We start from the raw sequence: 15,029 nt of genomic DNA on the forward strand, positions 1-15,029 counted from the left end.
GAGCTTGAGGTCTTGAGTAAGGTAAGTTGGAATGAGATTCTTGTTTAACAGAACAGTGGGTCTGGTAGCTAAATTCAGCAAAGTTGGGACAGTCAGACACTCAGGTAGACACCTGCAGAGATGTCCTTTGGTGTTCACTCTTGAATTACAGAAGGAGCATGTCAGTAATAAAGTCTGGCTGTCCACACACAGGGTGCTCAGTATCTGCCTTTTATTCCTTGTCTTGCCACCAGTGTTGGGGTAGATTTGCAGGGGAGGGTCAGAAAGGGAGACAGCCTCACAGCAAATTGGGAGAGATCAGAGCTGAATATCTGCTTTAATGCTTAGAATACCCCTGAGCAGCAACAACCCGTCCCATTCCTGATCTGACTTTGAGTGTTGAGCTATTCTATAGTAATGGAAAGAAATGGCAGAGTACCCATTGCAAATGAATTGCATATAATTAATTTTGTGATCTTGTTCGATTAGTCTAGCAAGCCCTCCGACTCTTCTCACTGAAATCCCTGACTTTCCCAGTTCCTTGGGGAAAAGTGCAGCCCATTAATGGACCCTGGTTCCACCTGGGTCAAACTCTGCCTCCTAACAGTGACAGAAGCTTATCCCCTGAAGTCAGGCAGTCGTCCCTGACAGTCTCTTTCCTGACTTCTAAGCTCTCTCTCTGATTCTGAAGGTCGCTGCCCCTTTGGTTTTTGTTGTCATGATGGAGTCAAGCTGACTTAATCTAGAAACAACTTATTTCAGCTCACTCCAGCCCAGCTCCTGGTTCAAGCAAAGTAAGTAGTTGATGTCGTGTGGTATAAAGGAATGAGGCCTGCTTAGGCTGTGGACAGAAAGGCACCCAGAACACTGCCAGGCCTGCTGTGGCTGCCTCTCCTGCAGGCACCAGGGCTTCCAGGGGCTGGGTAGCTGGGATAATGCCTTAGCCAGGCCTCTGTGGGACGAGGGCTTGCCTTCTGCTGGGCTGCATCCTCAGTTGTGTGAGGTGAGAAGACGAGTTGGATCTCCAAGAACCCTTCTTGAAAACTCCCCACCTGCCATGAGAGCATTTCCTGCCCAGCTGTTCCACCTGGTCCAGCTTCTCCTGCTGTAGCACAAGGTCGGAGCTTTAATTGGCTCAAGTGCTCTGTAACTTAGGAAAGTTCTGGACATCAAGACCTTTCTCCCCTCAGTCACCACTACAGACTTGCCTGGGTTCTGCCAAACCTCTAAACCGAAAGTGTTATCATAGCATTGGTGTGGCCTATATGTTCTTCTTTCTTTGAAAACTCTGTATCTGTGGCCAAAAACAGCTAGCTTTCTGCTGCAAGGATGCTTTATTTAGCTCCAACAGTAGAAAAAACATATTTTTTCCTCCTTTTTTCTGATAGGTTTCTTTTTACCTTTTAAACACTTGCAGTACACAGGCCTAACCCTGGAGAACTACAGTGATAATACACACTTGGGAAAGGGTAGGGGACCGGGTGGAGATGAGCTGTTGAAGAAAGGCATCTGGCTGGGTAGAACTGAAAGGGGAGAGCAGAAGGAAGAGGTGGGTTTTGAAGCTCTGATTCTGGATTTCTGGAACACGGAGATGTCAATGCCAATGATGATCCTTTTAAAGAAGAGATTGTTTGCTGTGTCCTCTGATGTTTCAGGCACCAGGAACAGCCCTCTCTCTGGACAGTGGGAGGCAGAGAAGGCTCTGGTGGCATTTGTTGGTTCTTGGCCCTTCTGCCTTCAAGTTCCGAAAACATGGTGAGCCAGGGGCCAGGCATTCCAGCATCCCTCCTCAAGTGTTGGAGCAGACCGTTTTAAAGAGTCCTCATGTAAACACAGGACAATAGGAATACAAAATAACCCACAGGGCATTTATTCACAGTGGTCAGGAGTTAGTAAGTCATGTCTGTATCTTTTTCTCTTAGGTTCATTTTCCAGACACTGAAAGAGCAGAATGGCTAAATAAGGTAAGAGTAGAATACTCCAAATACCAACTATCAGTGGGAATTAGAGGATGAGAGATCATCTTTCCATATTTGAGAATTTGGATGTTGGCAAGACTAGAGCTCATTCGGCAGCAGTGGGATGGCTTCCACTCCCCAGAGAACGTGGTCTCTAGCGTCTGCTGTGTTCCTCCTGGGTGAAGGCTGGCTGCTTACATGAGAAGACTTGGGGCTCGCATTGTATTGGTCTCCAGCCTCATGTCTCCGTTCCTGAACATGGAATGCTGAGTCTGTTGTATGATGATCACAAGCAGAAATTCAGGATTGTTATTACAAGGAGGGAAATAAACCCCAAGAAACCTAGCAATGTGATATATGCTGTTAAGATAGTTTCAGGATGAGTACCCTGGAGCTGGAGTCCCGTCTTGTACCTGTGGTACGTCTGGGGCTGTGTGGTGAACACTCACCTACATGGTAACCCTGGAGCACTGGTAGTCTGTCCTTGAACAGAGTCATGGGTGCTTACTAAATCTGACCGCTTAAGGTTCCTAGCAACGAGTTGAAATCTGTTTTCAGTCATCAGATGTGCTGACAAACAGAATATCAGGACTTTTTCCTGCAACATAACGATTAATTAGTATTTCATCACCATAAGTTTTTTTAAAATTTGAACTGTAAAGGGTTGATTTATAAAACAAGAAAAGCATTTCCCCCTTTAATTTTCAAAAACCAGATTCTGGCAAACTACAGGATTTTAATTTTTCAGGAAAACTCTGGTACATATGTATCACAATTGTTTAACATCAGTTCTTTCTCCTTCCAGACTGTAAAGCACATGTGGCCTTTTATTTGCCAATTTGTAGAGAAGCTTTTTCGAGAAACCATAGAGCCAGCTGTGCGGGGAGCCAACACCCACCTCAGCACCTTCAGTTTTACCAAGGTGGACGTGGGCCAGCAGGTCAGCTGCTTCTTGGTGTCCTTACTGTACACACGGTAGGATCACTGTCAGAACAAGACATCTTTAACCATCCCACATGTTCCAGAAGGAACTGTTCACCAGAAGCCAACCAGTGTGCCGCAGTGCTGCCCAGCACCTGCAACCCACAGCGTGCCTTCTGCCCAGGGCAGTCCCGCATTGCCCACACACTGGACTGTGCTTCTTTGCCATTTCAGCCTTCATTGTGTGCTTTCTCTCTGGTGTCCACTTTGTCTTCCATAATGTATCTTTCTGCCCTACGTTCATCTGGCAGAATTCTCTTTCAGATGTATAGTCTGACATGTTAGAGTTTGACATGTGATTCACACTGACAGTCCAGTAATTGACAACAACCTTTATGTGTTTATTCCTCTCAAGATGTTAAGAGCAACAGCTAAGGACACCTGCTGGATGGTAGGGTCATGTTCATCTCCAAGATGAAAGGAAAGCTACTGGTTGCTAATACTACCTCTAATGAAAACCTCAGGATTGCATTTAAATAGCCTGGGCATGGCAAGTTCCTCCCTCCCTCCCTCCCTTCCTTCCTTCCTTCCTTTCTTCCTTCTTGTGCATAGTATGCAAAACACTGTGCCACTGAGCTAAACCTCCAGGTCTTTTTGTTTTATTTTGGGACAGTCTTACTAAGATGCCCAGGCTGCCTCACACTTGTGATCCTCCTGCCTCAGCCTCCTGAAGCCTCCATTGTAGCTGGGATTGCAGGTGTGAGCTGCCACCTGAAGTTTCCATTTTTGTTTTATTTACTTACTTATTCATTTTTGGTACTGGGGATTGGCTGGGTGCTCTACCACTGTACTACATTCCAGTCCTTGTTACGTTTTATTTTGAGACAGGATCTTGTTGGCCTGGAACTTGCCATCCTCCTGCCTCAGCCTTCTGAGTAGCTGGAACTTCAGTTGTGCCACTGCCTGAGGGAGTCCTCACATGTCCCTTATCCTTAACGGTGCTATTTTGGACAGTTCCGCCGTTATTGCACGGTTTCTCTTTAAAGTTCACTTTTTCTGTGATGTGTGCCCGTGCTCAGAAGCATCATTTTTTTAGTCAGTTTTATCAGAATTGGCAACAGTTCAAGATAACACTGTTCTATACGCCTAATAAGAACTCAGAGCCTGACTGTACTTTAAATTCTCACGTGGTTCACATACTTCAGTGCATGGACAGAGCTCAGGTGTCATCCTGTGGTGTAGCTCAGCCTGTAACAGGCGTGGCCAAGGGCGCGTCTGGTGGGTGCCACACATGTCATCTGCTGGCTGTGTTGGTGTCCATCCTCCTCTACTGACTGAAAGTCAGTTTTACCCATCACAACTGATTTCTGCTTGTGGAGATCACTCCATCTCTTCTGCGGTCATTCGATGTGCAGTGTCGACAGCACAGGCCATGCCTGGCCCGGCCTATGGCAGCTGCTTCCCTTACCTTTAAGGTGTCCAAATAAGATGTGCCTGAGGCACCGCTGTCCTGTTCAGGTGGCCCAGTGCCTCCAGAGATTGCCTGGGTGACCCTGTGTGGGTAGTGCAGCTTCACTTTCCATGAGCTAGACTGATAGAAGCAATTGGGAAAAACATGGAACGCAGGATCACAAGCCTTTCTGTGGTGTCTGGACAATAACTGCTCCAGCTTTTATGGTATTTTCTTCTCCTTGTCTCCACTCCCCTTCCTTTTAAAATCCTTTAAAATGGTGAGAACCATTCTTAGTTACAGGATATACAAAACTGGGCCAAAACATTGTAGCTTCAGACCAAGTTTACTGTCCCCCGTGGAAAGAATGCTCATGTTTATGGAGATTTAGACTTCTAACCCTCACTGGGTTTATTTTAGGGGAATTTAACGATGTTCATGTTCTGTTACACGTGCTGTAAGTTTGATACCAACTAATAAGAACCTGGCAGAAGAATGAGAGCCATGAGTGCCGGCAAGAGAAGACCGCAGGGAAGAGTGGGGGTGGAGGAGGGCGGGTCGCTGGACCAGGGGAGGTGGAGGGCGGGTCGCTGGAGACCTAGGGGAAGAGGATGGTGGAGGAGGGCGGGTCGCTGGAGACCTAGGGGAAGAGGATGGTGGAGGAGGGCGGGTCGCTGGAGATCTAGGGGAAGAGGATGGTGGAGGAGGGCGGGTCTCTGGAGATCTAGGGGAAGAGGATGGTGGAGGAGGGCAGGTCAGTAAAGGTGGCTTTCATATTACTACCTACCCCACCAACATCTGAGAAGTGGCCACAAACCCAGGCTACCCCTGCCAGAGCTGGAGTGGGACTGGAATCTTGCGTATGGTGCTTTCTCATATATGAGTTCACGCTCTGTCACCTGGAGTGTGGTTTGTGTTGCTCTTCCCTTAATCTAAGATGAAACTCCGGTATTGGAAGGGGCATTTGTTGGCTATTGCATGAATTTAAAGTGAGTACAGTCATGGACACCCCATTTTCACTTACCCACATAGTGACTGATGGGTTTCTGAGTGGTTCCTTGGTATCCACATGTCTTAATTTGTGTGTTAGTTAGCTTTTGCACCTCTGTAGCCAAAACACCTGACAAGAACAACACAGAAGAGGGAAAGTTTATTTGGGATTCCTGGTTTTAGAGGTCTCCACCCTCGGATGACCGACGACACCAATCTGGCCCCAGGTGAGGCAGCACATCATAGAGAAAGGGTACAGAGGTGAGGCTGCTCAGCTTATGGCAGGCTCAGAAAACAGACCTCAGGGGAAGAGCACCTGAGGATAGGTCCCCTGTGACCTACCTTCTCCAGCCACGTCCTACCTGCCCACAGTTACCACGCGCTCAGCCCATTCAAACTAGGATGGACTGATTAGATCACAGCTCTCACGATTAATCATTTCACCTCTAAGCATTCCTGCATTAAATCGCAACTTTGGGGAACACCTTATATCCAAACCATAACATTCCCCTCCTTGCCCCCCAAAGCTCAAGTCCATCTCATAATGCAAAATGCATCTAGTCCACCCCCAGGACTCCCATAGTATTAACAGTTTTAGCATTGCCCAAGTCCAAAGTCTTCTCTGAGACCCAAGACAAATTCTTGGCTGTGCACCCCTGTAAAAATCAAAAGTAAGTCATATATATCCAGTGTGCAGTGGCACAAAGTGAACAGTCCCATCCAGAGCAATAGGGGAGTGGGGCATAAAATAATGGGTGAGGCCAAACCAAGACTGAAACCCAGCTGAGTAAACAGGTTTCCTAATTCTGCTTATGACTCTGTACAGCATCTAGAACATGTGTCAGGGAGATGTGTTCTCCAAAAGTCTGGGCAGCCTGGCCTCTTTGGCCATGCTGGTTTTAACACACACGGTCTCTTTTAGCCTGGCTCTCTGCACAGCCAGCAGCTTTTCTCAATAGACAGTGCACATTACTGACATCTCTTAATTTCTAGGATCTCCATTCCTTCAGCTTCAATTGCACAGCTTCATGTATGACTCTCTCTGGGGCAGCTTGTAGGGACTCAGACCCTGCTACACGTTGCCTGGCTTCCCAGGCCTGCCTTTGAAATCTCAGTAGAAGCCTCCACAATTTCCTTAACTTTAGCACCCTACATTCCTGCAGAACCAGCACCATGTGGATGGTGCCAAAGTCTGCTGCCAGTTTGTGCAGTACCTGGGCCCTGGAATCATAAGTGCAGTGGCCTCCAAGTACCTGGAAGGTGCAGCCTGGTGAAGCAGCTTCCTAGGCACCCTGTGCTAGCAGGGTGCTCTCATGATCTCTTCTCAGGAGAATTTCTCTTCTGAACCTTTGAGCCTGCAATGGATATGGTCTTAAAAATTCCTGAGGTGTCCTAAAGGCATTTTTCCTATTGTCTCTGTGCAATTTAGGGACTGTAGTCTATTTAACAAGTATACCTTTCTTATCCCCAGTTTTACAAGCACTTTTCTGGCCAAATTGCAAGTTTTTAAAATCTTTTAAGCTCTACTTTCTACTCCTGATATTCACAGTAAACCTGGCTAAAAGATGCCAGCAATATCCATGCCACCAAATGGATGTTGTACTGCCTTAAAATTTCCTCCACTAGATTAATTAATCCATCACTTTTAAATTCAGCCTCACATAAAGTCTCAGAACATGGACAAAATGTAGACAAGTTCTTTGCCAGAATATAGCAGAGTGGCCTCTAGTCCAATTCCCAGAAGAATCTTCAGTTCCCTGGGAAAACTCATGAGCACAGTCTGCACTCAGTAGGTATTCTGCCCTTCTGAGATCCCACTGGAGTCACCCATTAAGGTGCATTGACAGTATTCTAAAATTTTCTGGTTTGCATCTCTAAACTTCAAAATCCTCCAACAAACCAACTCAGAAGACTTCTGAACCACACTGTAAGGTCAGACATGGTAATGACCCCACTTCTCAGTACCAATTTCTGTTTTAGTCACTGTGACCAAAATATCCAACAATATCAACTTAGAGAAGGGAAAGTTTATTTGGGGCTCATGGTTTCAGAGGTCTCAGTCCATAGACAGCTGACTCCTTCGCTCTGGGCCCCTGGTGAGGCAGCACATCATGGGGAAAGGGTGTAGTAGAGGGAAGCTGCCAGAAGCCAGGAGAGGGTCAGAGAATGTGAAAGCCGTCACTGGGAAGATGAGCTCTTCCTCGACACACTCCTAGCAACCCATCTCCAGCCACTCTCCACCTGCCTGCAGTTACTACCAGGCAGTCCATTCAAACGAGGATGGACTGATTAGGTCACAGTCCATTCACTTCACCTCCGAACATTCCTGCATTCACACAGGAGCTTGTGGGAGGCACCTATACCCAAGCCATAGCAGCTAGTATGAAGGGAGAAGGCTGGAGCCTGGGATGGCAGGAGAGGCTTGGACTCTCCAGTGACACCCAAGTATAGTTCTGCAGCTCCTCCAGAGGCCAGACTTCAAGACATTCAGACTCAAAGTAAGCAGCAGTACTCTGAGGGGAAGGGTCTCATCTTCAGAGTTAATTTTCAAGGACTTTTCTCCAGGGAATCCTGAATTTACAAATGAGAATGGCTTTGAAGTGGTGATATTATACCTGGGCCCTTGAAATACTCCATGTATAATCTGCCTTTTGTGTTTGCACGTACCTCTATCATCTATTGGGTATTCATATTACATCTACAGTTTGTCTTTTTTATTTAATCAAAAGCCCCATTTTTATGAAAATCTTAAGAAATGAAGCATTGCAAGTCATACAGAAAAATCTAGATTGAAATGGTTTCAAACAGCATAGTTAGCATGGAGCACAGGGGAAGGATCTAATTAAATCAAAAGAGATGAGTGAGGAGCTTGGAAAAGAGTGCAGAAGTATTATGTGCTAAGAACAGCAGTGATGCCAGCGTTCACCAAGGGCCTCCCACACGCAGGCAGTGTACGCAGTCCTTTATCTTACAGGTGAGAAGACTGAGGAAGGGGTTAGACAGTTTGCATGGAGTCAGGCAGCTAGCCGGTATATTGTGAAAGCAGAATCTTAGTCTAGTGCTAAAGCTGGTTCTCATCACCTCTATGCTATATTCAGTGTTTATATTTTTTTAACCTCTCTGTATTTTAAAATAAGCTGCTTTTTGTTTCAGCCCCTTAGGGTCAATGGTGTTAAGGTGTATACTGAAAATGTAGACAAAAGGCAAATTATTCTGGACCTTCAGATTAGGTAAGTTTTTTATTTGTATTGTATTTGTGTCATGGTTAGTGATGGATGATGTCACTTAACTGTATCTACAAGGTGAAGAATATAACGAGCACACTTTTTACCTGCTATTTGTTGAATTTGACTAAATATTCTAGATAAATATCATTTATAAAATGTGTAAAATAAAAGAAATTGAAACACTATAGGAAAACTACAGACCAGTCAATATGATTACTAGCAAACCAGATTCAGCAGCATATTATACACCATGAACAAGTAAGGGTTATTCCCAGAATGCAAGGATGATTCAATATGTGGAAATCTGTCAGTGTATTACACCACATTAACAGAAGAAAGGGGAGGAAACTACATGATCATCTCAGTTGATGCAGAAAAGGCATTTAACAAAATTCATGATTAAAAATCTGAAAAAGCGAGGAATAGAAGGAAACGACCTCAACATAATAAAAACAGTATATGAAAAACCTACGGTGACCATTATACTCAGTGATAAAAGACCAAAATTATTCCCTTTAAAATCAGGAATGAAGCAGGAATGTCCACTTTCACCAGTTCTATTCAACATAGTATTGGAAATTCTTGCCAGAGCAGTTAAATATAAAGAGGAAATGAAAGGCATCCAAATGGGAAACAAAGAATAATATTCTGTTTGCAAATGACATGATGTTGTATGTAGAAAACCCCAAAGATTCCACAAAAAGAGGAAGACCAAATGGGGTGCAGTGACACATACGCCACGCAGCACCTCGGAGGCTGAGAGAGGAGGACAGCAAGTTCAGGTCCAGCCTAGGCACCTGAGAGAGACCCTTTCTTGAAATAAAAATTAAAAAATTTAAAAGGCTGGGGATGTAGCTCAGTGGTAAAGCACCCCCAAGTTCAAAAAGAAGTTCTCCTGTACCAAAAGAAAAAAAAAAAAAAAAAAACATTAGAACATAAATGAATTCAGTACAGTAGGTGAATCAAAGCCAATACAAAAGTCATTTGCTTTTCTGTACATTGACAATGAACAACCCAAAAGGGAAATTAAGAATAGAATAAAATGACTGGAAATTAAGGAGGCAACTATGGAACACTGCTGAAAGGAAATTAAAGAAAACATAAAAGAAAAAATAGTCTTTGTTCATGATTTGGAAAATTTATGGTTAAAATGTCAGTCCTAGCCAAAGCAATCTACAGAAATGCAATTCCTATAGTCAGAAATCTGACAAGGAATTAATATCCCAAATATATGGTGAACTCGCTCACAACAACAACAAAAGACACCCTATTCAAAAATTGGCAAAAGGCTTGAGTAGATATTTCTCCAGGAAAGATATCAAAAAGTCCAATAAGCACCTGAAAAGATACACAACATTATAATCATTAAGAAATGCAAATTAAAACCATAGGGAGATACCACCTGACACTCACTAGGCTGTTGACTGCCAAAGAGCAGAAAATGACAAGTGTTGGTGAGGTGCCTTAGAACCTTAAAAGTAAGATTGCCATGTGATCCAGCAGTTCCACCTTCTGTTGTATTATCATAATTCATTGTCTGTTGCTAGAGCAAAGTACCTGAGACTGGGTGATTCACAAAGATCAGATGTTTACTTTGGCTCTCAGTTCTAAAGGTTGGGAACTTTAAGATTAGGCAGCTACATCTGGTGAGGGCCTGTGCTGCTTTGACTCATGACAGAAAGTGAAAGGGCAAGCACAGATGTGTGCAGTGGAGCAAGAATAGGAGGGATGGACTTGCTTTATGACACCTTGTGTTGTAAAGAAGCCAGTGCAGTTCTTAGGAGTAAGAACTCTGGCAATAAAAAGTGTTCATCCAAGAGGCTCCACCTCACGACCCATGCCTCTCACTTGGCCCCGCCTTCCAAGACTGGAATTAAGGTTCTAACCTGTGAACTTTTGGAGGACACACTCAGACCTTATCAAGGATAAACCTGAAAGAATTGAAGGCAGAGACTAGAGCAGATACTTGCACACCAGTGTTCATTATAGTACTTGTGCTGCATAACTGCACTTTGGTCAATGGTAGACCACATACACAATGGCAGTCACGTAAGATGACTTTGCCCAGTGATATGGTAGCCATCTAGGTTTGTATAAGTGTCCTCTGTGATTCTTACACAATGATAAAATCCCCTGTGGGTAAGTTTCTCAGAACGTATCCCCATTGTTAAACCCACCCGTCCGCATTGATGATACTAATAGGTAGAAGCTGCTCAAGTGTCTGTGGAAGGATGAAAGATAAACAAAATATGGCGTAACAAGTTACCCAGCCTTAGAAAAGAAGGAAATTTTGGCACTTGTTGCAACGTGGAAGAACCCTGAGGTCACCATGTAAGTGAGATAAGCCCAACACAGACAACTGCAGTGCAGTGCTACTTGTTTAAGGTGTCCAGAGCAAACAAACTTGGGGAGGCAAAGTAGATCGATGGGTAACCAGGGGCTGAAGGAGGAGGAACGGGGTGTTAGTGTTACTGGGTACAGAGCTTCACTTTTCAAGCAGAGAATGTTCTGGAGATGGATGGTGGCAATAGTGCAGGCCTTATGGATGTCTTAAATACCACTAATGTAAACACTTAAAATAGTTACGATGATTAATTTTATGTTATGTGTATTTTAGCACAATTTTTTAAATTGGGGGGAAAAAAAACTGAGGGTCTGCAAAGTACCATGCCCGGAATAAAAAAGGTAGGTTTTCTTGTGTTAATGGTTTGGATATATGAGGTGTCCCCCAAGAGCTCTTGTGTTAATGCTGGAATAACCAGAGGCAAGATGATTAGATTATGACAGCTGCAACCCAGTTGATCAGTGCATCCTAATTTGAATGGATTAACTGGTGGTAACTGGGCAGGTGGGTGTGGTTGGAGGAGATGGGTCACTTGGGGCATGGCCTTGGGATTGTGTCTTGTCCCTATGACTCCTCCCTTTCTCCCTCTGCTTCCTGGCTGCCATGTCCTGAGCTGCCTTCCTCTGCCACACTGTTCTGCCATGATGCTCTGCCTCACTTTGGTCTCAGAGCAGGAAGTCGGCCGACCATGGACTGAAAGCTCTGAAATCATGAGCCCCTGGTAGACTTCTCCTCCTCTAGGTTGTTCTTGTTGGGTATCTTGGTCATTGTGACACAGCTGCCCAACATACCTTGTTTCTTCATTCTTAATTGGACTTGCATATGGCTTCCTGCATTCTGTGTGAGGCCTGTTAGTCAGCTTTTTGTCACTGTGACAGGTACCTAAAGTATACAATTTATGAGGAAGAAATTTGTCTTGGCTCATGGTTTTAGTCCACGGTCACTTGGCCATGATGCCCTTGGGCCTGTGGTGAGGCAGAAGGTCATGTCAGCACATAGTAAAGGAAACTGCTCTCCTTACACTATCAGGAAGTAAAGAGAGAGGGAAAAGCTTGGGTCCCAATACCCGCTTTGAGGGCATGCCCCAATGACTTCACTTCCTTCCACTAAGCCACCCCTTAAAAGTTCTACCATCTCCCGGTAATGCCGGGGGCTGAGGACCAGGCCTTCAGCACATGGGCCTTTGGGTAACATTTGAGAGTCAGACTATGGCAAGTCCTAACAGGTGCATGCTGTGCATGGTGAGTACTGAACACAGTAGACTCAAAACACTGTGTGATTGTAGCACTTCAGAGTTTTTGTTTGTTTGTTTGTTTGTCCTTGATTAAGGATCATTTTGTCATTTATGAGTTAAAAATTTTTAAAAAGACTAAATTACAATAATACAATAACTGAATAGAGTTGGTACCAATTACCTTTAATTTAGAAAAGAACGTAGGATGTCTTTAATATCAGAAAACCTGCATCTTTAAAATATTTGACATTTGTGCAAAAAACATTGTCATCAGTGAAATAAGAGCAGACCCACTTATGTCTTTGTTAGTCTGTGGCCAGAAGGCCTGTCCACAGGGCTCATGGTGAGCTCCCAGGAGGCCCCCTTCCAGAAGGCCTGTCCACAGGGCTGATGATGAGTTTCATGAGGGTGGAAACCTAGTCTTTTGTTCAGTTCCCATAGCCCAAATGAGTTCACTGAATAAACATGTGAATCAGCCAGTTAACAGGTGTCATTTTGCAGCAGCACATGCATTCTCCTTTTCTGTGTTCCAAATTCAAGTTCTTAACTGCATTGGCAGTGGAGATGGGGAAGGAGAAATTGAGAAGAATTAGGAAATAAGCAAAAGTCTTAGGTGAAAAAAGGTAAGGTTTTATGATGGTTTTTGTAACAGACTATTGGTGAGTTCACCAACTCGGAAGTGAATTGTCATCGAGAATAATCTGTAGGTTTGGGCTTGAACACTAGGAAATGAGTCTTGGAAAAAGTTCCCTTTTGTTACTATTTTTTGCATCTGCCTAGCCACTCTCTGACCAATGCTCGTCAAATTCCACAAGTGTGCCTAAGCAGGAATATGGTGCCCTGGGTCCAATCCTACACCATCATATGCAACACTTATTTGACATTTCAAGTTTATTTTGAAAACAGAGTACATTTTGCATTCAGTGTCACAGTCGGTTCACATTTATTGGTCTTTGGGTAAAGTCAAGCCTGAACAGACCTGCTGTGTTCAACCTTTGACATCACAAGGCTGTGGAGCACCTTAAGCAGCATGCTCATGACTGGAGAAAGGGTCTGGCATTTCCCAGTGATGAAATGAAATAAAGACCTTTCTGTTTAAACAAACAGGATCCATATGACAAGTAAGAACTGCACTCCACCCAAACAGTGACCCAGGAGCTGCACATTGTACTTCATGTTTTACCTTTGGAAGTGGACACTTGCTTTAGCTGAGTGTTTGTGCGTGACAGGAGTGTGTGTGGCAACCCTCCCTGCTGCTGTAGCAGTGAGTTCTGGTAACAGCTTGTGCCTGTGCCTGGAGCAGCACAGTGCATGACTCGAGCCTTCCCCTGCAGTCTGCTTTTGGTTGCTTTGCTATTGTCATATTCTGATTGTAAACCTTGAGGTTCTGTGGTGATTAATTTCACTCACTTAATGTAATGCAGAATTTTTTTCTTTGCTAGTTTTGTAGGAAATTGTGAGATTGATTTGGAGATCAAACGATATTTTTGTAGAGCTGGCGTGAAAAGTATACAGGTACATTTTTTAAAATTTCATTCTAAAGTTCTCTAAGCTGTATTCACAAAGAAAATTAAGACGTTTGTACTAGCTCAGAAAGTTTTTAAAGTAAGTTTGTGTTTGTGGTCATGGAATGAACCCATGAAATCAGATGCTTGAAAGTCACTCCATGGTCCTGCAGAGCCATGTTCTCTTACACATTCTGGTTTCCTTTTGAGTTTAGATCCATGGCACAATGCGGGTGATACTGGAGCCTCTGATTGGAGACATGCCTTTAGTCGGAGCTTTGTCCATCTTCTTCCTTAGGAAACCAGTAAGTCAATCTTTATGCCTTGTTTATGGACCTACAGAAGAATAGGTAAAATGAAGGACAAAATCCCATCCATAGCTTACTCTTCCCTTTTCTATGCACGCATCCTATGAGCTGTGTTTTCGTACTCTCTGTGCTTAAGCCCCTAAGGACTTAATCTCTCGATAAACAACATTCCTTTGTGATTATGAAAATGTTTGTTGTAGAAAATTTGAAAAAACAAACTTTTTAAAAAGTGTAGGTTTAGCAACTATTTTATTCAGCACCTGTTGTTAAGGTTAAGTGACAGAGTCTTGCTCATTTAAGCCTCATGCCTCCAGATCCAGCTAGTGTTTGCTTTTACTGTCAGGAAGTGGGATTGAGGGTCTGTTTGTCCAGGTCATACAGCTGCTGAGTGTGGGAACCTGCACATCGATCTGGATTAGCCCAAAGAGAACTATGTTTCTAGCACTTCGTGCAGTGCCTCCCCTGCTCCCCGGCTCCCTCCTGAGACAAGTGCAGCTATCTGTTGGATGTGTTTCCTTCCTCTTTTGGGGTGCATTTGATCAACTGTGCATAGAGTTGTGTACGTGTTTTAAAATGAAGTACTTTTCTTGACTTGGATAAGCTGTAACGTTAACCGTCTCATGATGTTAGGTACGTATGCTGTTCCTTTTATTGCTGTAAGCAGGCAGTGTTTATCACGTTATTAGCAAAACACATGGCACCACAGCTATGGCTTCTGCCAGCAGATTCCTCCTCCTCTAGGCACCGGCAGCCTCTGACTGGTGCTGTCTTCAGTGTTCACTGATTTTAGATGCAAATTGACCACTGGAAGTTCCCCTGCCCTTACAGACAAGATCTCAGTGACACGGAGGAATTTCTCTTTCTAGACTCATTTCCCACCACTGTCCCAGCCCACATCCCAAGTTCCAGCCGTAGGGAATGAATGACACTAGGAAAATTATCAACCCCCTCTTCCATTGCTTCCTCCCTTTTCTCCCTCTCCCTCTCTTTTTTTTTTTTTTTTTTTTTTTTGGGGGGGGGGAGGTACCAGGGATTGAACCCAGGGTTGCAACCACAGGGTCTCATCTCCAGCTCCTTTTAAGTTTTTATTTTGAGGGTCTTACTAAGTTGCTT

General features: G+C 44.2%; 1 protein-coding gene across 3 annotated transcripts in view; it reads left to right on the forward strand.

Annotated features, from left to right (window-relative positions):
- ESYT2 (extended synaptotagmin 2) overlaps positions 1–15,029 on the forward strand; it is a 74,171-nt gene that overhangs the window by 21,127 nt on the left and 38,015 nt on the right. For all 3 annotated transcript variants that reach the window (XM_079150662.1, XM_079150663.1, XM_079150664.1), the window contains exons 2-6: positions 1,902–1,943; positions 2,743–2,877; positions 8,452–8,528; positions 13,546–13,618; positions 13,824–13,913. In XM_079150662.1, coding sequence (XP_079006788.1) covers positions 1,902–1,943; positions 2,743–2,877; positions 8,452–8,528; positions 13,546–13,618; positions 13,824–13,913 — 417 coding nt within the window. The remainder of the gene's footprint in view (positions 1–1,901; positions 1,944–2,742; positions 2,878–8,451; positions 8,529–13,545; positions 13,619–13,823; positions 13,914–15,029) is intronic.

This window comes from Sciurus vulgaris (assembly GCF_902686455.1).
Source record: "Sciurus vulgaris genome assembly, chromosome: 8".
In the NCBI taxonomy this organism is placed as follows: Eukaryota; Metazoa; Chordata; class Mammalia; order Rodentia; family Sciuridae; genus Sciurus; species Sciurus vulgaris.